The sequence below is a fragment of the Hemitrygon akajei genome, unplaced genomic scaffold (genome assembly GCF_048418815.1).
Source record: "Hemitrygon akajei unplaced genomic scaffold, sHemAka1.3 Scf000053, whole genome shotgun sequence".
Lineage (NCBI taxonomy): Eukaryota > Metazoa > Chordata > Chondrichthyes > Myliobatiformes > Dasyatidae > Hemitrygon > Hemitrygon akajei.
The window spans coordinates 2956785-2983903 of NW_027331939.1; the positions used below are offsets into that span (position 1 = coordinate 2956785).

Sequence of the window (27119 nt, forward strand, 5' to 3'; positions counted from 1 at the left end):
ATACCCAGAGCCTGGACTGACACCTTACTGCACTATTGTCCTGTTTATTATTTATTGTAATGCCTGCACTGTTTTGTGCACTTTATGCAGTCCTGGGTAGGTCTGTAGCCTGGTGTAGTTTTTTTTTCTGTGTTATTGTTTATGTGGTTCAGTCCAGTTTTTGTACTGTGTCATGTAACACCATGGTCCTGAAAAAAAACAACACGTTGTCTCATTTTTACTAAGTACTGTACCAGCAGTTATGGTCGGAATGACACTACAAGTGACAACTTGAATCGGCAGCATCTGCGGGTTTGTCTCCGAGGCCCCGCCCACGCTCTGATGACGCAATAAGCACATTGCGCATGCTCACATTCCCGGGCTGGGCAGTGATTTTTTTCTTTGTGTAGAAGCGGGTCCGGAGCAGCGGATTGTTTACGGGATCCGGATCTGGAGAGGGTCCTCGCCCCCTCGGGCGGGGAGCCGGGGGTTTGGGGGGTCGGATCATTCTCTGCGGAGCGGAACCGACAAGATCCATGCGGTGAGTATTGAGTCCGGTCCCGACCGATGCTGGGCAGTGAGTCCCGTTAACTTCCCCGAACTGGCGGTCTCACCCCGCTTCCTGGACAAAACCTTTCGGGGTCTGTCCGGAATGTGAGACCTTCACTGCGAACCTGGGAATACTTTCTATGATGTGTTGATAAAAGCTGGTTCGGGGAGAAGGGTAAATGCCAAAGTTCCTGTTGCTCTATCTTTGTCATTTTACTACATAGTAGTATGTACTATTAATTCAGTGTCTGTGCATTGCTGGAGGATCATCAGTGATCGTCCTTGATCCCTTCTCCCACCCATTTCATCTGCTTAATCCCTGCCCATCTGGTTCAACCACTGTCCAGCCTGCATCCCACCACCTCGATGATAAATATCGACAATCTCTCATCTACCGTTGCCTTCATTGTGAAGTATTTTGTCTCACGGAGTTACTTCTGACATCAGAGTTTGTTACCTGGATCTACCAGAGGATTTATTTAATGCAGAATGAGGAAGGATAAAGACAGTCACCACAATTTTAGTTTCAAAGTTACCAAATGGCCGCTGTGTTAATCTTTGTCAGACGGAGACTCTCAGCGTTTAAAGTTGAGTCTGATATTTCCTGTTTTGGTCATTTTTAGAGAGGCAATTTTCCTGTTGCCGGGAGCAGCCAGGATCTGCAGGGAGTGGAGCACAATTTTATCGCTCTCTGGTCACTTCCGCTCATTGAGAGTTAGTGCCCTCCGGAGCAGATGGAACAGACTGATAGTGGGGTGGGGAGTATGTTGTGAGCATTGACAGTATCGACTGTATTAACCCTGTGTTGGAATGCAGAGAAAACTGATGAATGTGGGCATTACATTTTTGCGACTCTGTTCAGGCCGTCACAAACATCTTGTAATCAGTCAATAGTTGTGCATCGTTTAAAGTAAAAAGAGAAAATGCCGGAACCGTTCAGCAGATCGGGCAGCATCAGTTCTGATACTGAGTCTTCCACAGTTTCTCTTTCCACAGATCCAATCTGATGTACTGAGTTTCCAGCATTTAATTTCAATTTGAAATGAAAAGCCTGTTATTCCTGTTAGCCCACAGGAAATGCGACGGCCAATTGTACTGGGCAAGATCTCATTTAACAATAAGATAATGATAAAATGCTTTCAGTTTAACTGCTGGAGACAATGTGAAATGTATCCCTGCCTGCTGTTGACCCGCGCCCAGGTTTTCCAGCCCAATATCTGACCCAGTCAGAGGATTATCAGGTTCCCATTCTGTCATAGTTTGATGTAGGAGTGTTAATTTTTGAACTCTGATTGACCGAGACACTACAGCATGTTATCAGCAACAAAGGAGTCCTGCGAAGTTGGTGCTTGGACTGTAATCCTGAGATGCAGACTCCGGGAATATGGAACTGTCAGTATTTGGGATTTGACCAGGTCAGTACTTCTGTAGCTGGGGCTGAATGTTCCTCCTTCCACAATGAATCAGAAGTCTTGGGTTGCTGGACATTGGTTGTGGGGAAATCCCTGATGTGGGGACGATTTTAACCCTAGTGAAATGGATCTGGGGATCAAGCTGCTCAGGCTCATGAGGTGTTGAGAGAGTGTTTATGGTCTGTGGTCAGATGCTTGTTTCTTGGGTTCCTTTGGAGGCAATGAGTGCTGATCTGAGGAGAGAATGAGTTCCTATACCATCCCTCACATGGAGAGGAGGTCATTAAATGTTTGCAGTAGTAGAATTGGACACAGGGGTTCAGTGTTCAAACCGTATTTCGAAATTACCCCTCACTGTCACCTGTCTGTTAGTCAATGGTCCTGGGCCTGTGCTCAATGGAGTTCTGAGGGACAGTGGGGGTGGGTGTTGTGCTTGTTTAAGGTAACTTACCGAATGCTGAAAAGCCTGGATACAGTGGACATGGAGAGGATATTTCCATTAGACGGAGAGTCTGGGATCTGAGAACACAATCCCAGAATAAAGAAGCTTCCCTTTAAAATTGAGATGAGGAGAATATCAAGTAAAGGGTGACTGATCTGTAGAATTTGTTGCCACAGAGGGTGGATGAAGCTGTTATTGGGGTATATTTATGGCAGAGGTTAATATATTTGTGTTTGTTCCTAGTAGCTTCAGGGTTACAGGAGGAAGGCAGGAATATGGTGTTGGAATGAAATCAGCCATGGTTGAATGGTGGGGCAGACCAGATGGATCAAATCACATAATCCTGTTCCTGACTGAATGATGGCTCCTCCTTATCGCATTTCATTTTGTGACGTGTGAGGAACAAATACAGATTTGTTCACTCAGATCATTATATTTGTCTTAATGTTTAAATTTCAGTGAGTTTTATTTTTAGGAACATTGAGCAGTAATGTTTTGTTCTCCTTTGTGTTGTTAACGTGCTTCATTGTTTTTCATTTTAAAGTTAGAACTGCGGTGAGAGATCTATTGGAAGAAAAGCCGACAACTGGAAGCAAACCAGAACTGAGGATGAGGGAAGATGAACAAGTGAACCAGCCCGAGGACTGAGAGCATCAACTGGAGAGAACCCATCTGACTCAGGGTTTCCATTGATTCAGACAGCAGAAAGTTTGGTGAGTCTCTTTTACTCAAACACTGGTCCTTTAGATATTACATACCTGCACAAAGAAAGGTAGGAAATAGTTGGGATGAGACTGAATGTGCCCAGAGGTACCAGGTATGCCTCTGTCAGACCCAGTTACGATCTGTCCAGGTCTGGTGATGTGCTGTCAGTATCCCAGCTCTTTAAAGTCACTCACATTCCCTCAGTGTTTGTTCATTTCAAGGTCTTGCAGCTTGTGAAGTAGCTTTCGGTCACTTCCGAGTGGGGAGATGGAAACAAAGTGAAGAGTTTATACTTAATATCTTTCAAAAAAAAGTAATTATTTAAACTTAACTGCTGCAAGCTTGCTTGGCCTTTTCTCCTTGGAGTGATGCAGAATGAGAGGTGACCTGATAGAAGTGTATAAAATGATGAGAGGCTTTGATCATGTGGATAGCCAGAGGTTTTTCCCCCAGGGCTGAAATGACTGACAAAAGGGGGCATAGCCTTAAGGTGCTTGGAAGTAGGTAGAGGGGGGATGTCAGGGGAATTTTTCCACACAGAGTGGTGGGTCTGTTATGCATTGCTGGCAACGGTGGTGGAGCCGGATACAATAGGGTATTTTAAGAGACTCTTAGATAGGTACATGGAGCTCAGAAAAATAGTGTTATGCAGTTGGGTAATTCTAGACAGTTTCTAGAGCAGGTTACAAGTTTGGCAGAACATTGTGGGCCGAAGGGCCTGTAAGTACCGTAGACTTCTATGTTCCATGTTCAAACTTCCAACCTACACCCTGTATATTCCCAACCAAATGATTGATATAAATGACAAGTAACAATAGGTGTAACCATGGGGAACATCACGAAGCACTGGCCTGGAGCCCAATAAACAGCCTCTCACCATCACCCTCTGCGTCCTGCCATTTAGCTGTTCCCAGACACTGGGGGTCTGTCACAAACGCAATGTTCAGGACGATTAGTCAGTAATTAATGTGCAAAGGGAATTGTTGCTTCCTGAAAGGTCACGTATCCTGTCTGATTCAATGGACCAACACCTCCCTTTTTTATGACTCAATTTGTCCTGGGACCCATCCTCGCGGGTCACGCTGCATCTGATAACCCACATCCCCTACCTCCCTCCATCCTGCTAATGGCCCCATACCCTTTCCACCATTTACCCCACACCTGCACACATAGACTGATTCACATCATCCACATCCTCCTTCCCAACTTTGGGAACCACAACTAATTGACCCCACAGTCTCGTCTTGGGCACGAAACTAAATACAGATCTGCAAGAACAGACAGCTGGACTCTCCAGCTGTCTGGCTTGGACCCGCCCACTTCCACTGCAACTAACCATATAACCATATAACAATTACAGCCCGCAAACAGGCCATTTCAGGCCTTCTAGTCTATGGCAAACACTTACTCTTACCTAGTCCCACTGGCCCACACTCAGCGCATAACCCCCCATTCCTTTCCTGTCCATATACCTATCCAATTTTACTTTAATGACAATACCAAACCAGCCTCTAACACTTCTACTGGAAGCTCATTCCACACAGCTACTACTCTCTGAGTAAAGAAATTGCCCCTCGTATTACCCTTAAACTTTTGCCCCCTAACTCTCAAATCATGTCTTCTTGTTCAAATCTCCCCTACTCTCGAAGGAAAAAGCCTATCCACGTCAACTCGATCTATCCCCCTCATAACTTTAAATCCCTCTATCAAGTTCCCCCTCAACCTTCTACGCTCCAAAGAATCAAGACCTAACTTGTTCAATCTTTCCCTGTAACTTAGGTGCTGAAACCCAGGTAACACTCTAATAAATCTTCTCCGTACTCTGTCTATTTTGTTGACATCTTTCCTATAATTCGGTTACCAGAACTGTACACAATACTCCAAATTTGGCATTAACAATGTCTTGTACAATTTTAACATTACATCCCAACTCCTATACTCAATGCTCTGATTTGTAAAGGCCAGCATACCAAAAGCTTTCTTCACCACCCTATCCACATGAGATTCCACCTTCAGGGAACTATGCACCATTATTCCTAGATTACTCTGTTCTACTACATTCTTCAATGCCCTACCATTTACCATGTATGTCCTATTTGGATTATTCCTCCCAAAGTGTAGCACCTCACACTTATCAGCATTAAACTCCATCTGCCATCGTTCAGCCCACTCTTCTAACTGGCCTAAACCACTCTGCAAGCTTTGAAAACCTACTTCATTATCCACAATGCCACCAACCGTAGTATCATCTGCATACTTACTAATCCAATTTACCACCCCATCATCCAGATCATTAATGTATATGACAAACAACATTGGACCCAATACAGATTCCTAAGGCACAACACTAGTCACCGGCCTCCAACCTGACAAACAGTTATCCACCACTACACTCTAGCATCTCCCATCTAGCCACTGTTGAATCCATTTTACTACTTCAATATTAATACTTAATGATTGAACCTTCCTAACCAACCTTCCGTACGGGACCTTGTCAAACCCTTGTCAAACAAGGTTCAAACTCTGGAACATTTGGACAGCGAAGACGCATACATCAGGATGCTGTTCAGTGCAGCTTAGCATTCAATAAGTCATCCTGTAATCAATAAGTTGCAAGAACCTGGTGTCAGTACATCCTTCTGCAATTGGATCTTCGATTTCTTCAGTCGTAGACGCCAGTCAGTACAGATTTGCAAACAAATCGCCAGATTAGCCATCAGTACGGGTATACCGTAGGGTTTATGTTTATTCCCTCTGCTTGATTTTTTTTGTGCTTCTGATTTTGAGGCTATGCACAGCTCCAATGTCACATTTAATTTTGCTGAAAACAGCACTGTCATTGGATGAATCAAAGCTGGTCACAAATCAGCATAGAGGAGGGAGACTGAAAATCTGTCGGAGTAGTGCCAACAACTCACTCAATGTCAGCGAGGCCATGAAGCTGATTATTGACTTCAGGAAGATGAACCCGTGGATCCCTGAACCAGTCCTCATCGGAGGATCACAGGTGGAGAGGATCATCACATGCTGTTACCATTTCAGGGTTCAGCACGTAAGTGCAATTACGAAGAAATCATGATAGCGCTTCTACTTCCTTAGAATTTTGCGAAGAATCGGCATTTAAAACTTCAACAAACTTCTTCAGAGGTTTTCTGAAGAGCGGATTTATTGGTAGCATTAGGATATGAAAATCCAAATGACCTTGAATGTAAAATCACACAAAAGGTTAGGAGATACGGCTAATTCCCTCAGGGTAATGCCGTTCAAACCGTTGAGCACATCTACACGGAGCGCTGTCACAGGTGTTAGGAGAGACGCAGGCTTGTACCGTGAGTGTTGAAGCCACACACACACACACACACACACACACACACACACACACACACACACACACACACACACACACACACACACACACACACACACACACATATAAATAACATTGTTAACTTTTGCTTATCTTGTTTAAGTTGCTATATTATAAATAGATACTAACTAAGATAATGGTTTTAACATTAAAACCTGACAGTGTATAATCTCTTGCTGCTGGTAGGTTACGAAATCGTAACAAAATTGGGGGCTGGTCCGCGACGTGAACAAATTTGGAGCTTATTGATTTGTTGAATGGCTGCTTCCCTTTGGATCGACTTGTGTGGGGAAACCAGCAGCAATGAATATTGGGGAATTTCGTTGTGTCGTTGAGGTAGATAGTCGGATTTACTTATTTCGCAATCTGAACTGCACTTGCCCTATAAATACAACACAACATTGTTTTATTTTTTCCTGATGCAGCACCTTGATATACTTATGTATTGAATTGTCTGAACTGAATGGCACGCAAGAAAAGCATTTCACTGTGTCTAGATTGACGTCGCAGTAGCAGATTGTCAGTTCTGGGATGAAACTGATCAATTTGTCAAATGGATAATGAAGGGCAGACAGGGATCAATATTAAGGTACGGGCTGATGACCATATATGGGTGAGTAGGGCTGATATATTCGCAATGAGTGTCGGGGTTCTCAAGAGAGTTGATGTAGAGGAAAAGAAGGTGATGGAATTTCAAACGCCAGTGAAGGTATACAACCAGATTGATAACGTGGTGTTTACTACATTCCGAATACCTCCCTTCACTGACGGGAAAGGTCATGATGCAATTGTATATAGCATTGGCCTGATTAGAGTATCATGCTGTTCCTGCTCCCCATAAGAAATGTATGTAATCTCAGTGGAGCCTATGCCCAGGGGGTTCAACAGTCAGTTGCCGAACGTGGGGCATTTCAGATTATCAGCGGATAATCTGCCATAGCCTCCTTCAAGCGGAGGTGTGGGAGTTATTTCATTCAAACGTTATTAGAGACATACATGTTTTCGGTAGTGGGAACCTATTCTCCATATCAGATGCATCTATAGCGAAGGGCAAAGGCAAAGGTTGAGTGGAAGCTCAGTTTTGGTGTAAGTTAGTGTAAGGTGTAGACTTTCCTCATTTCAGTTTGATGTAACGGATCCCTGCTTCTCTGTCAAACTATACATCTGCGGCCGTGCCAGATATTGCGAAATCGTATGAACGGATGTCACAATATTGACAATAAGAAACCGTTTTGGACGTGGAAATGCCTCTTTTCTCAGTTTCACTGAAGACTGGGAAGGGGGGGGGGTCGAACATCAGAGGAAGACGATGGGAAGGTGAGAGAAGAAAATGGGAGTCGGGCTGGTAAAGGAAAATGGTGGAGGGGTATAATTATCGGAAGTTCTAGAAGGCTCTCTCACTGTATCTCCAAACCTGCACCTCCCTCCGGTGACTCTTCTCCTTCCCTTTCTTCCAAGGCCTTCTGTCAGAATCCTATCAGTTTCTCCCTTCTCCAGTCCTTTAACAAACCGACCTCCAGCTCTTTGCTTCACCACTCCCCCCTCCTGATTTCACCTGATTAATTCCATTTACCTCTTCCTCTCCTCCACCATTTCTAACGCTGACTTTTAATGTCTTACTTCCAATCCAGAAGATGGATCTCAGTCTGAAACGTCGCCTATACTCAGGCAGTAGTGATAGGAGACTCTATACTAGGGGTCAGACAGGTGATTCTGTGGACGCAGGAAGGAAACTCAGATGGTAGTTTGCCTCCCAGGTGCCAGGGTCCGGGATGTTTCAGATCACGTCCAAGATATCCTGCAGTGGGAGGGAGAACAGCCAGAAGTCGTGGTACATATTGGCACCAATGACATAGGTGCGAAAAGGAAAGATGTCCTGAAAAAAGACTATAGGGAGTTTGGAAGCAAATTGAGAAGAATGACCCCAAAGGTAGAAATCTCGGGAATACTGCCTGTGCCACGCGACATTGAGAATAGGAATAGAACAAGGTGAAGGATAAATGCGTGGATAGGGCATTGAAGCAGGGGGCAGGGATTCAGATTTCTGGATCATTCGGACCTCTTTTGGGGCAGGTGTGACCTGTACAAAAAGGATGGGCGGCACATGAATCCCAGGGGGACCAATATTCTGGCGGGGATGTGTGCAAAGGTTACTGGGGAGAGTGTAAACTAGAATTGCTGGGGGTGGGAACGGAACTGAAGAGACCAGGGAAGAGGAGGTTGGCTCACAAATAGAGAAAACTTGTAGATAGTGCGAGAGGGAGGATAGGCAGCTGATAGAGAAGGGACGCGCACAGACCGACGCTTTGTGATGTGTCTATTTTAATGTAAGGAGTGTTGTGAACAAAGCGGATGATCTTAGAGCCTGGATCAATACTTGGAGATATGATGTGGTGGCCATTACAGAGACTTGGCTGGCTCAGGCACAGGAACGGTTACTTCAAGTGCCGGGTTTTAGATATTTCAGAAAGGATAGGGAGGGAGGCAAAACAGGTGGGGGCATGGCACTGTTGATCAGAGATAGTGTCACGGCTGCAGAAAAAGTGGACGCCATGGAGGGGTTGTCTACGGAGTCTCTGTGGATGGAAGTTAGGAACAGCAAGGGGTCAATAACTTTACTGGGTGTTTTTATAGGCCGCCCAATAGTAACAGGTATATGGAGGAGCAGATAGGGAAACAGATCCTGGAAAGGTGTAATGATAAAAGAAACACGAGGAAATCCGCAGATGCTGGAAACTTAAGCAGGAGAAGGGGGTCATCGTTGGGGGTGGGAGCAACCTCCAACTGCGACTCCACACATGCTTCGATTATGACCCCCGTCTCCCTTTCCACCACCAGCACTCTACAATTCCCTCTCCCTCAGATCCCACCGTTAACCGCTGGAACCTCGGAGGCTCCAGCTTCCTTTCACCTCAACCCTCCCCTCTCCAATTACTCAACTAGCCTCCCTCCCTCCCCCCCCCCCCCCACCTTGATCCCGGCTCTCATCCGTGCCGGGTCTTTGCTATCCCCTCTGACATTCCACTCTTTGAGGCAGAACGAGCTGTCCTCAGTAAGGGCCTCACCTTTATCCCCCTTCACCCACACCTCAGCAAGTTCCGCGTACACCATGACGCTGAACTCTTCTTCTGCCGGCTCTGTCTCCGAGCTCACATTTTGGTAAGGTCCCTCCCACCCCTACTGATGACCCTTTCTCCCGTCTTCAACCCCCCTCCTCTTCATAGACACCCCACTCTGGTCTTCTGCCTGCTCTGGATCTCTTTATTGCTAACTGCCGAAGGAACATCAACCGTCTCGACATCACCACTTCACTACACCTTGTTCCAATTTCAACCTCACTCATTCCGAACACTCTGCTCTCCACTCCCTGCGCACCAATCCTAACCTCACTCTAAAACCCGCTGATAAGGGGGGCGCTGTTGTAGTCTGGCGTACTGACCTCTACCTGGCCGAGGCACAGCGGCAACTCGCTGATACCTCCTCTTATTTACCCCTCGGTCATGACCCCACTAAGGAGCACCAGGCCACAGTCTTCCACACCATTACCAACCTTATCAGCTCTGGGGATATCCCATCTACTGCCACCAACCTTATACGCCCCGCATTTCCCGTTTCTACCTCCTACCCAAGATCCACAAACCTGCCTGTCCAGGTAGACTCATTGTCTCAGCTTGCTCCTGCCCCACCGAACTCATTTCTGCATACCTTGACACTGTCTTATCCCCCCTTGTTCAATCCCTTCCCACCTATGTTCGTGACACTTCTCACGCTTTGAATTTTTTCAATGATTTTAAGTTTCCTGGCCCCCATCGCCTTATTTTCACCATGGACGTCCAGTCCCTATATACCTCCATCCCTCACCTGGAAGGTCTCAAAGCTCTCCGCTTCTTTTTGGATTCCAGACCTAACCAATTCCCCTCTACCTCCACTCTCCTCTGTCTAGCGGAACTAGTTCTTACTCTCAATAATTTCTCCTTTGGCTCCTCCCACTTCATCCAAACCAAGGATGTAGCCATGGGCACCCGTATGGGTCCCAGTTATGCCTGCCTTTTTGTTGGCTTTGTGGAACAGTCTATGTTCCAAGTCTATACGGGTATCCGTCCCCCTCTTTTCCTTCGCTACATCGACGACTGCATTGGCGCTGCCTCCTGCTCGCATGCTGAGCTCGTTGACTTCATTAACTTTGCCTCCAACTTTCACCCTGCCCTCAAATTTACCTGGTCCATTTACGACACCTCCCTCCCTTTTCTTGATCTCTCTGTCTCCATCTCTGGAAACGGCTTATCTACTAATATCTACTACAAGCCTACAGACTCTCACAGCTACCTGGACTATTCCTCTTCCCACCCTGTCTCTTGCAAAAATGTTATCTCTTTCTCACAATTCCTCCGTCTCTGCCGGATCTGCTCTCAGGATGAGGCTTTTCATTCCAGGACGAAGAAGATGTCTTCCTTTTTTAAACAAAGTGGATTCCCTTCTTCCATCATCAACTCTGCTCTCAAACGCATCTCTCCCATTTCCCGCACATCTGCCCTCACACCATCCACCCGCCAGCCCACTTGGGATAGGGTTCCCCTTCTCCTCACCTACCACCCCACCAGACTCCAGGTCCAACTTATAATTTTCCGTAACTTCCGCCACATCCAGCAGGATCCCACTACCAAGCACATATTTCCCTCCACCCCTCTTTCTGCTTTCCGCAGGTATCGCTGCCTACGCGACTTCGTTGTCCACTCGTCCCCACCATCTCTTCCCACCGATCTCCCTCATGGCACTTATCCTTGTAAGCGGAACAAATGCTACACCTGCCATTACACTTCCTCCCTCACCACCATTCAGGGCCCCAGACAGTCATTCCAGGTGAGGCGACACTTCATCTGTGAGTCGGCTGGTGTGGTATACTGCGTCCGGTGCTCCCAGTGTGGCCTTTGATATATTGTTGAGACCTGACGCAGACTGGGCGACTGTTTCGCTGAATACCTACACTCAGTCCGCCAGAAAAAGCAGGATCTCCCAATGGCCACACATTTTAATTCCACGTCCCATTCCCATTCTGATATGTCCATCCATGGGCAAAATGAATCCAAACTCAGGTTGGAGGAAGAACACCTTATATACCGGCTGGGTAGCCTCCAACTTGATGGCATGAGCATTGACTTCTCTAACTTCAGTTAATGCCCCTCCTCCCCTTCTTACCCCATCCCTGACATATTTAGTTGTTTGCCTGTTCTCCATCTCCCTCTGGTGTTCCCCCTCCTCCTTTCTTTCTCCCTAGGCCTCCCGAAACCATGATCCTTTCCATTCTCCAGCTCGGTATCACTTTCTCCAATCACCTTTCCAGATCTTAGCTTCATCCCACCCCATCCGGTCTTCTCCTATCATTTCGCAGTTCCCCCTCCCCTCACTACTTTTAAATCTCCTACTATCTTTCCTTTCAGTTTGTCCTGACGAAGGGTCTCGGCCCGAAACGTCGACAATGCTTCTCCTTATAGATGCTGCCTGGCCTGCTGTGTTCCACCGGCATTTTGTGGGTGTTGTTTGAATTTCCAGCATCTGCAGATTTCCTCGTGTTTCCGCAACATAAAAGACAGGACATCAACAGGATCCGGGACAGCTTCTTCCACCAGGCTATGAGAATGATTAACACATGCTGACAATATCGTATTTCTATGTTCTATTGTTGAACATACTATTTATTATAAATTACTATAAATTGCACATTGCACATTTAGACGGAAACGTAAAGATTTCTACTCATGTATATGAGGGATGTAAGTGTAACTATCTTGGTCAACCATTGTCCAGCCTGTATCCCACAACCTCAAAGATATATACATATACACCATCTTACTAGATAGATAGATAGATAGATAGATAGATACTTTATTCATCCCCATGGGGAAATTCAACCTTTTTTCCAATGTCCCATACACTTGTTGTAGCAAAAACTAATTACATACAATACTTAACTCAGTAATAATATGATATGCATCTAAATCACTAACTCAAAAAGCATTAATAATAGCTTTAAAAAAAATTTCTTAAGTCCTGGCAGTTGAATTGTAAAGCCTAATGGCATTGGGGAGTATTGACCTCTTCATCCTGTCTGAGGAGCATTGCATCGATAGTAACCTGTCGCTGAAACTGCTTCTCTGTCTCTGGATGGTGCTATGTAGAGGATGTTCAGGGTTTTCCATAATTGACCGTAGACTGCTCAGCGCCCTTCGCTCAGCTACCGATGTTAAACTCTCCAGTACTTTGCCCACGACAGAGCCCGCCTTCCTTACCAGCTTATTAAGACGTGAGGCGTCCCTCTTCTTAATGCCTCCTCCCCAACACGCCACCACAAAGAAGAGGGTGCTCTCCACAACTGACCTATAGAACATCTTCAGCATCTCACTGCAGACATTGAATGACACCAACCTTCTAAGGAAGTACAGTCGACTCTGTGCCTTCCTGCACAAGGCATCTGTGTTGGCAGTCCAGTCTAGCTTCTCGTCTAACTGTACTCCCAGATACTTGTAGGTCTTAACCTGCTCCACACATTCTCCATTAATGATCACTGGCTCCATATGAGGCCTAGATCTCCTAAAGTCCACCACCATCTCCTTGGTCTTGGTGATATTGAGACGCAGGTAGTTTGAGTTGCACCATATCACAAAGTCCTGTATCAGTTTCCTATACTCCTCCTCCTGTCCATTCCTGACACACCCCACTATGGCCGTGTCATCAGCGAACTTCTGCACATGGCAGGACTCCGAGTTATATTGGAAGTCTGATGTGTACAGGGTGAACAGGACCGGAGAGAGTACGGTTCCCTGCGGCGCTCCTGTGCTGCTGACCACCGTGTCAGACCTACAGTCTCCCAACCGCACATACTGAGGTCTATCTGTCAAGTAGTCCACTATCCAATCCACCATGTGAGAGTCGACTCCCATCTCCGTTAGTTTGTGCCTTAAGATCTTGGGCTGGATGGTGTTAAAGGCACTAGAGAAGTCAAGGAATGTAATCCTCACAGCACAACTGACCCCATCTAGGTGAGAGAGTGATTTGTGCAGCAAATACGTGATAGCATCCTCCACTCCCACCTTCTCCTTATACGCAAACTGAAGCGGATCCCGGGCGTGCCTGGTTTGTGGCCTCAGATTCTGTATTATCAGCCGCTCCATGGTCTTCATCACGTGCGACGTCAAGGCAACAGGTCTGAAGTCATTCAACTCCTTTGGTTGTGGTTTCTTCGGTACCGGGACAATACAGGATGTTTTCCACTGTCTGGGTACTCTTCTCTGATCTAGGCTCATGTTGAAGATGCGCTGTAGTGGTTCTCCCAGCACAGTCGCACAGGCCCTCAGTAATCGTGGGGAAACTCCATCCGGTCCAGCCGCCTTGCTGGTACAGATCTTCCTCAGTTGACCTTCCACCTGTGCAGCCGTAATCCTGGGCGTCTCCTGTGAGTGGCTATTTTCCTGTGAGGGAAGTAAGCCTTGTGTGGAGTTCTGCGGTGAGGATGAGATTGTGTTGTCAAACCTATTGAAGAAATTGTTCAGCTGGTTCGCTTTCTCCACATCTCCACTTATGTTTGCCCCCGCTTTGCACCGCATCCGGTGATGATCTTCATCCCATCCCACACCTCCTTCATGCTTTTTTTCTGCAGCTTTTGTTCTAGCTTCCTCCTATACTGCTCCTTTGCCCCCCTTATCTGTACTCTGAGTTCCTTCTGAACTCTTTTAAGCTCCAACCGATCACCATCTTTAAAGGCCCTCTTCTTCTGGTTTAGGAGGCCTTTGATGTGACTAGTGATCCAGGGCTTATTATTGGGATAGCAGCGAACAGTTCTAACAGGAACAACGGCATCCACACAAAAATTAATATAGTCCGTTGTGCATTCAGTCAACATCTGTCCAGCCTGTATCCCATCAACGATTATATATCAACAATCTCTCTTCTGCCGTTGTCTTCATTATGACGTATTTTTGACTCACTGAGTTGATACTGAAATCGGTGTTCGTTACCTCGAACTAACGGAGGGTTTATTGAATACAGCACGTAGTAAGTTAAAGACAGCAATTGCGATTTTAGCTTCGAAGTTAAAATGTCTGCTGTATTAATCTTTGTCGGAAGGAGGGTTGGAAGCAGAGAATACAGATTGATAGTGGGGTAGGATGGATGTTGTGAGCATTGACTGCATTATCCCTGTATTGGATTGGAGAGAAAACTAATGAATATTGGTATTACATTTGTGCTAATTTGTTCTGACCGTCACAAATATCGTGTAATCAGTTAATAGTTGTGTATCATTTAAAGTAAAAAGAGAAAATGGTGGAAACGTTCAGCAGATCGGGCAGCGTCTTGGACAGTCCCGGATCAGATACCGGGTCTTCCACAGTTTCTCTTTCCACTGATCCAATCTGATGTACCGAGTTTCCAACACTTTACTTTCAATTTTACATTTAAAATGTTTTATTCCTGTTAGCCTACAGGAAATGTGACGGGCAATAGTGCTGGGCAAGATCTCATTTAACAATAGCATAATAATAAAATGTGTTCAGTTTAGCTGGTGGAGACAATGTGAAACATTATACCCGCCTGCTGTTACCCCGCACCCAGGTTTTCCAGCCCGTTCTCTGGCCCAGTCAGAGGTTCATCAGGTTCCCGTTCTGACACAGGTTGATGTCGGAGTGTTGGTGTTTGAACTCTGAATGGCCGAGACACTGCAGCATATTACTGGCGACAAGGAGTCCTGGGCGAGTTGCTGATTGAGCTGTTATCCTGGGAAACACTGGGCATTTAGACCTGTCAGTATCTGGGATTTGACCCAGGTCAGTACTTCCACAGATGGGGGCTGGATGTTCCTCCTTTCACAATGAATCAAAAGGCTTGGGGCGCTGGGCATTGGTTATGGGGAAATTTCTGATTACACCACTCAGTGTAAGATGTGGGGACGATGTGTGAGAATTCGGGGGTCGGTGAGTGGCAGATTCAGCTGTGTGACACTGTGATGTTGGGTCGTGAGATATCACAGTTTTACATCCTAGTACAATGGACCCGGGGTTCAAGCTGTCCATGTTTATGAGGTGTTGAGCCAGTATTTCTGTTCTGGCTCAGATATTTGTTTTGGGAGTTTCTTTGGAAGAAATGACTGCCATACCGAGGAGAAGATGGGTTACCATCCCATCCTTCACAGTGAGAGGCTGTGAGTAAATGGGCTGTACCGTGTTTGCAACAGTAGAAATAGACCCGTGAGTTTGGTTTTCAAACTGTGTTTGGAAATCCCCCCTCATTGTCTCCTGTCTGTCAATCGTTGGAAATGAAGCAGATGTGTTCAGTACAACAGTGGATCACATGGTTCACAGGAGTAATCTCAAGAACGAGAGGGTTTCTGTACGGGGGGTGGGGGGGTGATTGATAAGTTTGTGGCCTGTGGTGGAAGGAGATGAGTTATTAACTTCTAACTTTATGCATAATCACTCAAAGTGTTGATCTGAATGTGCATGTAACGAGAGCTGTATAACTTATATGCACAGCATACAACGTTGAGTTTGTTATTTCCCTTTTTGGTTATTTTCAGTGAGCCACTTACTCTGTTTCCAGGGTAACGGCCCGTCAGAGCTGCAGCAAGTGTTGCAGTTTTTATCGCTCTGTGGTCACCGCCTCTCAGCGTAGAGACAGTGGCCTCAGGAACAAATGTAACAGAGTGATAGTGGGAGGAAAAGATGCTGTGAGCATTGGCTATATGGGATGAACTGAGAACATAGAACTAGAGAAGCATAGAGAACCTACAGCATTATACACAGGCCCTTCGTCCAACAGGGCTCTCCCAAACATGAACTTACTTTAGAAATTTCATAGGGTTACCCATCAGCCCTCTTCTTTTTATCTCCATGTACCTATCCAAAAGTCTCTTAAAAGGCCCTGTTGTATCCGCCTCCACCACCGTCGCCGGCAGCCCATTCCACGCACTCACCACCCTCTGCGTAAAAAAACTTACCCCTGACATGGCCTCTGTACCTTCTCCCAAGCATCTTAAAACTGTGCCCTCTCGTGTTAGCCATTTCAGCCCTGAGAAAAAGCCTCTGACTATCCACACGATCATCTTATACACCTCTATTAGGTCACCTTTCATCCTCCATTTGTCCAAGGAGAAAAGGCCGAGTTCACTCACCCTATTCTCACAAGGCATGCTCCCCAATCCAGAGAAATCCTTGTAAATCTCCTCTGCACCCTTTCTATGGCTTCCACATCCTTCCTGTAGTGAGGCGACCAGAACTGCACTCCAAACACAGTACCCCAAGTGGGGTCTAACCAGGGTCCTATATAGCAGTAACATTACCTCTTGGCTCTTGAACTCAATCTCAAGGTTGATGAAGGCCAATACACCGTATGCCTTCTGAATCACACAGTCAGGCTGCGCAGCATTTTTGAGTGTCCTGTGGACTCGGACCCCAAGATCCCTCTGATCCTCCACACTGCCAAGAGTCTTACCATTCATACTATATTCTGCCATCATATTCTAAAGTGAACCACCTCACACTTACCTGGGTCGAACTCCATCTTCCACTTCTCAGCCCAGTTTCGCTTCCAATCGGGGTCCCGCTATAACCTCGACAGCCCTCCAAACTATCCACAATGCCCCTAACCTTTGTGTCATCAGCAAATGTACTGACCTATCCCTCCACTTCCTCATCCAGGTCCTTTATAAAACTTACGAAGAGAAGTGGTGCCAGAACAGATCCCTGAGGAACAGCACTAGTCAGCGTCGTCCAGGCAGAATATGACCCATCTACAAACAATTTTGCGTTCTGTGGGCAAGCCATTTCTGAATCCACAAAGCAATGTCCGCTTGGATCCCATGCCTCCTTACTTTCTCAATAAGCCTTGCATGGGTACCTCATCAAGTGCCTTGCTGAAATCCACTACATCTACATCTACTGCTCTACCTCCATAAATGTGTATAGTCACATCGTCAGAAAATTCAATCAGGCCGGTAAGGCACGAGCTGCCTTTGACAAAGCCAAGCTGTCTATTCGTAATAATTTTATGCCTCTCCAAATGTTCATAAATTCATGAAACAGAGCATGTGAAGTTGAATTCCTTACTTCCTACTTTTCAGTTAGTTCTTCTGAGCCAGTTCCTCCATCACCAGGGTAACAGCCCAGCAGAGCTGCAGAGTGTTGAACATTTTTATCGTTCTCTGGTCACCGCCCCTCAGTGACCTCAGGAGCCGGTGTGGAGGCCCGGATGTCTTGAGCATTCACTGTATGGAATATATAACGTTTCTGTTGCAATAAAGAAATTACTAATGAATGCAGGGATTGCATTCATGCAAATCTGTTTAGGATGCCACAAACAGGGGTCAACAAGGATCACTCCCTCCACAATTCCCTTGTTCATTCATCCCTCCTCACTAATCTTTCTAATCCCTAAGTGCTACCCCTCCTCCCTCACCTCCATTCAGACACAAAACAGTCCTTCCGGGTGAGGCAACACTTCATTTGCGAATCTATCGCTGGAGTCATCTATTGTGTCCCGTGCTCCCGATGCGGCCTCCTTTACACTGGTGAGACCCGCCATAAACTGGGAGACCGTTTTGTCCAGCATCTCTGTATCATCTGCCACAAGGGGGACTTTGCAGTGGCCGGACATTTTAATTCTGATTCCCATTCCGACGTTTCGATCAATGGCCTCCTCTTGTGCCAAGATGAGACCGCCCTCAGGGTAGAGGAGCAACACCTTATTGATCGTTTTCACAAAAATAAACAGAGGCCGGCAGATGTGTGGAGACGGAAGGGATCGAGGAAATGAGGATCGGACAGACACATGTGGCTGAGATGGGAGAGCAGCCGCCATCTTGTTGATGGTTAGAGGGGCTGAATGGCCTCCTCCTGCTGTTTTTCACTTGATGTTTCAGTGTTCCTGTCCAGTGAGTCCGGAGGAATGTGAATAGAAAAAAAGTGTTTATAAACATAGAAGTGATTTCAATGAAACCTGCACAATTCCTTTTCGGGTGGGGATTGTATGTCGGACCGGGATGGGAATCGAACCCTTAACTCTGAGAACCGGGAGATGGAGCCATGGGGACGGGGAAGATACAGAGGGAAACATTAAAAATGCAGCTGGTGTAAATATGGAATAATGTGGGGAATGAAGAAGGTAGTTCGGGCAGCGTGTGAGGGGCGAGGAGCAGAGTCATCGGTTCAGCTGGGAGACCCCCCACCCGTTCAAGTTTCTCGCTCCCATTTCAAACGCAGATCTGCAGCATCTGAGGTTTTCGCTTCCGAGGCCCCACCCCCGCTCTCACAGTCTCCGGATGGGCGGGGGTTTCTTTCCGTTCTCTGTTGAAGCTGATCGTCGGTGGGGAGCCGGTGGACGGATCTCGCTGCTCTCGGGACAAATTGATGAAGTTCTCATCGGTCAGTATTAAGGCCGGTCACTGGGGTTGAACGCAACCGACAATTTCACATCGGTGAGTACTGAAGCCGATCCCGGGGGCGGGGAACCTCATGTTGGGCAGAGAGTCCCGTTAACTTCCTCGAACTGGCGGCCTCGTCCCGCTTCCTGGACACAACCTGTCGTGGTCGGTCCGGGTTATGGGACCTTCACACCGAACCGACTGAGATGAGCCGCCGCTCAAACCCTGGTGTTCAGGAGCGGGATGAGGTTGTGATGCCGAGACCGAACCCATCCATTAAGATGTACCTGGTGAACTTTACCTCCATCACCCGGCCCGGTATCGGATCCAAACTTCACCTGGATCGACGCCTGGGGTCGATAATTGCTTTACATATTTGCAGCACACTGGAAGCGGCCGTTCGGCCCGTTGTGTTCTTGCAGACAGAGGGTTAAATTTGGCAATCGCACCCTCGGGACACTGCTCCACGTGTATGAGTAGTTTCATCTTTCCCCGTTCAGACAGGACAGTGAGGTACAGATCTCTCACGTCCTCTCGGGGGACTGGGAAGTTTATTTCCATCTTCTTTCCATTGCTACGACTTGCCGAAATGCTGTTTCCCGATATCTGGCCCTATTAATGCGAGAATTAAGTCTTGTTCATTTATCTGGGTTTCTCGGAAATGTGTACACTCCCTCCGGAATTTCCAAAGGAGCAACCCAGGCTGTCTGATATTCCCACACGAATGAAATGGGGAATGTCTTCCATGTACAGAGGTAGAGTGAAAATCGTGTCTCCGGTATTCTCCACACAGATCAATGCATTGCAGCAGTACATTGAGGTAAAACAAATCATTCTGGTTACAGAGAAAGTGCAGTGCAGGTAGATATGTGGTGCAAGGTCACATCGATTTAGACTGTGAGGTCAGGAGTCCACTCATCACGCTGTTCGCTTCTAACAGCAGAAAGGACACCGTCCTTGAGCCCGGTGGCGTGTTTCTGTTTTATTTTATCTTCGCCCCAATGGGAGGGTGAGAATTGAGAATGTTCAGGGTTGTAGGGATCTTTCATTATGTTGTTTGCTTTACTGAGTCAGTGGGAAGTATAGACAGAGTCCATGGAGGGGAGGTTGGTTTCTATGATGTACTCTGCTGTGTCCACAGTTCTTCGCTATTTCGTTCAGTTACAGGAAGAGCAGTAGCCGTATGAAGATGTGAAGTATCGGGATGGGATACTTCCTGCGGTGCATTGATAAAGTGTGTCGAGTAGAAAAGGGCACATACCAAAGTTCTTATTGTTTGTTCTGGTTTTGTTATATTGGAATCTGTTATCTACTAGTGCGTACTATTATTTCAGGTTCTGTGTATTGCGGGAGGTACATCAGAGATCGCCCTTCATCCCCTTCTCCCATCAGGCTCCATCTGCTCATTCCCTACCGATCTGGTTCAATCTGTGTCCAGCCTCTGTCCCACCAACTCAGTGATATATATCAACCATCTTGTTCAACCTCTGTCCAGCCTGTATCTCACCACCTCAATGATATATATCAACCATCTTGTTCAACCTCTGTCCGGTTTGTATCGCACCACCTCAATGAGATATATCAACCATCTTGTTCAACCTCTGTCCAATCTGTACCCCATTGCTGCAATGATATATTTCAAAAATCTCTCTTTCAAACTTTGCCTTCATTGTGAAGTTTTCTTTTGCATCTTTTCCAAAATTGGTTTTTCGCTAGCTAGAAATACCAGAGGTGTAATTGAACACAGCACATGGCAGGGTAAAAGCAGCCATTTCAAATTTAGTTTCACCGTTACAAAATGGATGCAGTGTTAATCTTCATCATAATGCAGCTCATAGCATCTGTAGTTATGTTTGTTATTTCCTTTTTCGGTTATTTTTGGTGAGCCATTTCCTCTGTTTCCAGGGTAACGGCCCGTCAGAGCTGCAGCAAGTGTTGCAGTTTTTATCGCTCTGTGGTCACCGCCTCTCAGTGTAGAGACAGTGGCCTCGGGAGCAAATGTAACAGAGTGATAGTGGGAGGGAAGGATGCTGTGAGCATTGACTGGGTGGGATGTATTACAACAGGGTCAGAATGAACTCAGATCTAACAGAGTGGTTGGGGTGGGGTGACATTTACAGTTTAGGATGGCAATCAGTTACTATCTGTGCATTAAAATGAAGATGGAGAAATACTACAGTTGCAGGAAATTTAAAGTGAAGAGCAGAAAATACTGGAAACGCTTAGCAGATCGGCAGCATCTTGTACAGCCTCGGATCTGGAAGGGGATCTTCCACCATTTGTTCTTTCAGAGATGTAGTCTGATGTACTGAGTTCCCAGCGTTTTCTACTTTATAATTTTACATTTTGTTCCTGTTACACTGCTGGAAACATGGCAGCCAGCTCTGCTGGCAAGATCCCACACAGCAGAAAGATTGTGATCAAATACGCTCGGTTTAGCTGCTGGGGTCAGGCTGAAGTGTATCTGCATCCTCGATACAGACCGGGGAACCAGCCTAAGCACAGGCCCCGGCAGAGGGTCATTAGGTTCCAATTCCACCTTAGTCTGTGAATCGGAAATGGCAGGAACACCACGGCAGATCGCCGGCACCAAAGCGTCTTTGTATGGGTGATGATATTGGGCTGGTGACTCTGAGGATATGGAACTGGCAGTATACGGGCTTCAGTCCAGGTTGGTAATTCGACAGCTGGGATCGGAATTTTCTCAGTCTGCAGTGAAGCTGATGTCTCGGGCAGTTGGACATTGGTTATGGGGAAATCACCGTCTACAATGCCCAATAGGACATCACATGTGTCAAGTATTTTGGAGATTATTTAAGAGTTAACTGGGGAGTTGGATGACGTTGGGCAGTGATGTTGATCATCTGAACTTTGGTAAAGTCTGTAACAAGATCCTGCATGGCAGCTGATCGGGGAGGTTCGGTCACGTGGGATTCATGGGGAGCTGGCGAGGTGGATTCACACCGGGCTCGACAACAAGAAGCAGAGGGAGATGATTGAAGATGGTTTTAGCGAATGGAGCCCTGTGATGAGTGGGATGTGTGTGTCAGTGTCGAGACCTCTGTAATTAATTCATGCCATTGATTTGTATATGAATGTACATGGCACGGTGAGCAAGTTTGAATTGAATTAAGTTGAATTGATTTCTTAAATCCTTCACATACATGTGGAGTAAAAATATTTACGTTACGTCTCCGTCAAAATGTGCAATGTGCAGTGTAAGTAAATTATAATAAATTATAATATATTGAACAGTCAATATAATATAGAGTACACTCAATTGAGCGTGAGTTAACTAGTCTCATGGCCTGGTGGAAGAAGCTGTTCCGGAGCCAGTTGGTCCTGGCTTTTATGCTGTGGTACCGTTTCCCGGATGGTAACAGCTGGAATAGATTGTGGTTGGGGTGACTCTGGTCCCCAATGATCCTTCGGGCCCTTTTTATACACCTGTCCTTGTAAATGTCCTTAATCATGGGAAGTTCACAACTACAGATACGCCGGGCTGTCCGCACCATACTCTGCAGAGTCTTGCAATTGAAGGAAGTAAAGTTCCCATACCAGATAGTGATGCAGCCAGTCAGGATGCTCTCAATTGTGTCCCTGTAGAAAGTTCTTAGGATTTGGGGGCTGATACCGAACTTCCTCAACCGTCTGAGGTGAAAGAGGTGTTTTTGTGCCTTTTTCACCGCACAGCTGGTGTGAACAGACCACGTGAGATTCTCGGTGATATGGATGCCAAGGAACTTAAAGCTGTTCACCCTCTCAACCCCAGATCGATTGATGTCAATAAGGGTTAGCCCGTCTCCATTCCTCCTGTAATCCACAACCAGCTCCTTTGTTTTTGCGACATTGAGAGGAAGGTTGTTACTTTGCCACCACTGTGTCAGAGAGATGACCTCTTCCCTGTAGGCCACCTCGTTATTGCTTGAGAGGAGGCCAATCTATGCGGTGTCGTCGACAAACTTAATTAGCAGATTAGAGCAGTGGGTGGCGACACAGTCATGTGCATACAGGGAGACTAAATTCGGGAGACTGGCTTATCAGGCAACAGGTGACAATGAATTTCAAAGACATATTGGTCAGTTATGGAGATGGGCTGAGTAATGCCAAATGGTTTTCAACTTGGACAAGTGAGCGATGGTGCATTGTGGACAGTCAAACTAGGTGGGACTGGTATAGTGAATGGGAGGGCACCAAGTGTTGTGGAACAGAGCGACCTGGGAGTACAAGAGCACAGTCACTGAAAGTGGACATGCAAGTATCGAGAGTGGAAAAGAAGGATTTACTCATGCTGGCCTTCATCAGTTAGGGCATTGAGTTCTGGATTATGGGCATTATATTGTTGGTGTGGTTACACAGAGTATTCTGTACAGTTGTGTTGACCCTGTTGTAGGAACCATACTATCAAGTTGGATAGGGTGCAGAGGAGATTGCTGAAGATGTTGCCTGGACTAGAGGGCCGAGTCATAGGAAGAGGTTGGCCGAGCTGGATCTTTATTCCAGAGGAGAATGAGGGTGACATTGTAGGTGTTCATGAAATCAAGTGGGAGCATAGATAATGTGGTTGGTCGTGGTATTAATCCCAGGGTTCAAGATTCAAGATTGTTTACAAGTGTAAAGGAGAACAAAATAATTGTTATTCTGAATCCAAAGCAAGTCCTTTTAAATCTCCTCTGTGCTCCCTCTATAGCAGTCATATCGTTTCCTGTAGTGAGGTGGCCAGAACTGAAAACTGTACTCCCAAGCGGGGTCTAATCAAGGTCTTATATAGCTGTAACATTACCTTACGCTCTTGAACTCAATTCCGTGGCTGATAAATGTCAACACACCATATGCTTTCTTATCAACATTGTCAACGTGTGCAGCAGCTTTGAATGTTCTATCGACACTAACCCCAAGATCTCACTGATCCTCCAGATTGACAAGAATATTACCATTATATAACCATATAACAATCACAGCACGGAAACAGGCCATTCTTGCCCTCCTAGTCCGTGCGAACTCTTAATCTCACCTAGTCCCACCTACCCGCACTCAGCCCATAACCCTCCACTCCTTTCCTGTCCATATACCTATCCAATTTTACATTAAATGACACAACTGAACTGGCCTCTACTACTTCTACAGGAAGCTCATTCCACACAGCTATCACTCTCTGAGTAAAGAAATACCCCCTCGTGTTTCCCTTAAACTTTTGCCCCCTAACTCTCAAATCATGTCCTCTCGTTTGAATCTCCCCTACTCTCAATGGAAACAGCCTATTCACGTCAACTCTATCTATCCCTCTCAACATTTTAAATACTTCGATCAAATCCCCCCTCAACCTTCTACGCTCCAATGAATAGAGACCTAACTTGTTCAACCTTTCTCTGTAACTTAAGTGCTGAAACCCAGGTAACATCCTAGTAAATCGTCTCTGCACTCTCTCTAATCTATTGATATCTTAATTAATATCATATTATCTTGCAATCTGACCGAAATGAACCGCTTCACGCTTATCAGTATTGAACTCCATCTGCCACTTCTCTGCCCAGTTCTGCATCCTATCGATGTTGCACTGTAACATCTGACAACCCTGCAGACGATCCACAACACTCCCAACTTTTGTGTCTTCAGCAAACTTACTAACCCATCCTTCAACTTCCTCATCCGGGTCAGTTGTAATAATCACAAAGTGAAGGGGTCCCAGAACAGAGCCAATGGAACACTATCGGCCATCATCATCCATGCAGAATACAAAATATCTACAACCGCCCTTTGCCTTCTGTCGGCATGCCAATTCTGGATCCACAAAGCAAGGTCTCCTTGGATCCCATCACTCATTATTTTCTGAATGAGCTTTCCATGGGGAACCTTAGCTAACCTCTTACTGAAATGCATATACAGTACTTCCACTGCTCTACCTTCATCAATGTGTTTTGTTACATCCTCAAAGAATTCACTCAGGTTCATAAGGCGTGACCTGCCTTCGGCAAAGCCGTGCTGACTATCCCTAATCAGTTTATGTCTCTCCAAATGCTTACTGGTCTATAATTTCCTGAGTTATCTACTCCCTTTCTTAAACAAGGGAACAACATTTGCAAACTTCCAATTCTCTGGTACTTCTCCCCACCTCATTGATGATGTGAAGATCATCGTCAGGGGATTAGAAATCTCCTCCCTCGATTCATACAGTAGCATGGGGTATATCTCGTTCAGTCCCGGCGACATATCTAACTTAAAACCTCTCAAAAGATCCAACACATGCTCTTTCTTAAAGTCCATACACTCATGTGTTTCAGTCTGCTGTAAGTCATCCCCACAATTGCCAAGGTCCTTTTCACTGGTGAAAACTGAAGCAAAATACTCAGTATCTCAGAATATTTAAGTGATCGGCAGGTTGAGAAACATCTGTTGAGAATGTAGTGGTGAAATGTAACCAAGCCAATTTGCCATTGCTGGCGACCCCCCACAGGTTTGTTCTACTTACATGACGTGCCCTCAAATGCAATAATGATTGTAACAAATGTCGGTGATAAGTATTCGATCCTTTATTAGCAATCAGTAAACATACAATCTTGAAGCGATGAAACTGATCTGTACCCAAGTTTAAGTTCAGCGTATTTGAGTGGATAATAACAAAATATATGACATCCGTCAGTCCCCAGCTGGGTAGTGTAGTAGGCCGCCGTTAGTCTCGATAGACATGGATTTGCACCTTGGAACGTTTCCAGGGCGCAAGCCTGGGCAAGGTATTTTTCTTATGGAAGATCGGCAGTTGCCCAAGCTGCAAGTCTCCCCTCTCCACGCCACCAATGTTGTCCGAAGGAAGGGCATTAGGGCTGTGTACTGCATGGAACAAAGCACAAATATATAACTGACTCCCTTTGCGCGTACCACACCCCCACTGATGCAACTAGTTACCATAAAAAACATTATAAATACACAACGCAGGATGCAATACTGATAGAGAACAGATACCTGACTCCTACACACAGGCTCAGCTCTGATACAGGGTCTTCCACCTGAAATATTAACATACTCTCTGTCTAGTTGAATAACTCCAGCATCTTATTTTATTTATGTTAATGACTTTTCCCAACTTGTTGTTTTGGATGTATGGCATGTCGACATTGTGTTTGACATTGTGTCATATAACTAACTATCTGATAATAGACAGGTGATATGCTGAAAGAAATAGTAACTGAGTTTTGGTGCTAATAATGGTCTTAAAGTCCTGCCGGAAAAAAACTATAGCGGTTCAGGACAAGATGTCATGAAGCTATAGGTGATATTGCATTGTTCAGGATGTCAGAGTGTCTCTCTGTAGACTCAAATCCTATATTGCCGTAGGTGTCAAGGCCAGGCAATGATAACCTGAAAGGAGACGGTGAGAATCAGGTGTGAGTGAGAAATCTGTATAATCTAGTGACGAGAGGAATGGAAGTCTCATTGTCAGTAGAAATGTTTCACCCCACACTGCTGTAACACTTGTACATTACTCACCACAGCGCCACCAGTGGTAGGAGGACCATGGCAGTGGGCGCTGTCTGCTCAATCTGCCTCGGCATTCTGGAGACGCAACACTCCTAGTACAGGTCACAAGATTGGTTCCAAAAAGGGAATTGCCTGCAATACAGAGAGTAGATACCCTGGAGAATCCTGGTCCAGTGTACGATCCATGGAGGACGGAAATGGACATTGTGTGACTGTGGGTGGATGGGCACAGGTGGATCAGGCCATGTCAACGCTTCAGTGGATCGGCCCAAGATGTTTGGAAGTGTTTGCCTCTGTTTAAAAAGAAAACGGTACTCTCCTTTAATTAATGTCTGATCCTCCTGTTGTTGTTTTGTTTTGTTACAGAACAGTAAAAACTGATCACACCTGTCCCCAAAATGCGTCAAGGTTCGAGCAGTGGAGGAGTTCCAGTGACGTCAACATCAGGAAAGGACACGGGTATGTTGGCAAATTATTTTAATAAATACTCTGCTGATTCTGCGTCTGAGTTTAATGCAATATCGGCAATTCACAAAATATTTGTGAAAACTGAGCAGGGAGATGAGAGAGAGAGTTGACATCTCTGGGGAAACACAGTCACACGTGGAAGGAGTACAGTTACCGTCTGCTCCTGCTCCTCTAACAGATTTAGATGCACATTAAAGTAGCGAGTTACTCCAGAAGACAAGACATTCTGCAGATGATGACAGTTTTGGGAAACACAAAGACACACAAAATATTGGCAGAACTCAGCAGGTCAGGCAGCATCCATGGACATGA

General features: G+C 45.9%; 1 protein-coding gene and 1 pseudogene across 1 annotated transcript in view; both read left to right on the top strand.

The window, feature by feature from the left end:
• The first annotated feature begins 248 nt into the window (after positions 1-248).
• LOC140721279 (N-acetyllactosaminide beta-1,3-N-acetylglucosaminyltransferase 3 pseudogene) overlaps positions 249-27119 on the top strand; it is a 418101-nt pseudogene continuing 391230 nt past the window's right edge.
• The window catches only part of LOC140721246 (NACHT, LRR and PYD domains-containing protein 3-like), a 29928-nt gene continuing 21608 nt past the window's right edge, over positions 18800-27119 (top strand). Inside the window, exons 1-2 of the mRNA XM_073036095.1 lie at positions 18800-18917; positions 26706-26798. Of these exons, the coding sequence (XP_072892196.1) occupies positions 26738-26798 (61 nt within the window). The 5' untranslated portion in view covers positions 18800-18917; positions 26706-26737. The remainder of the gene's footprint in view (positions 18918-26705; positions 26799-27119) is intronic.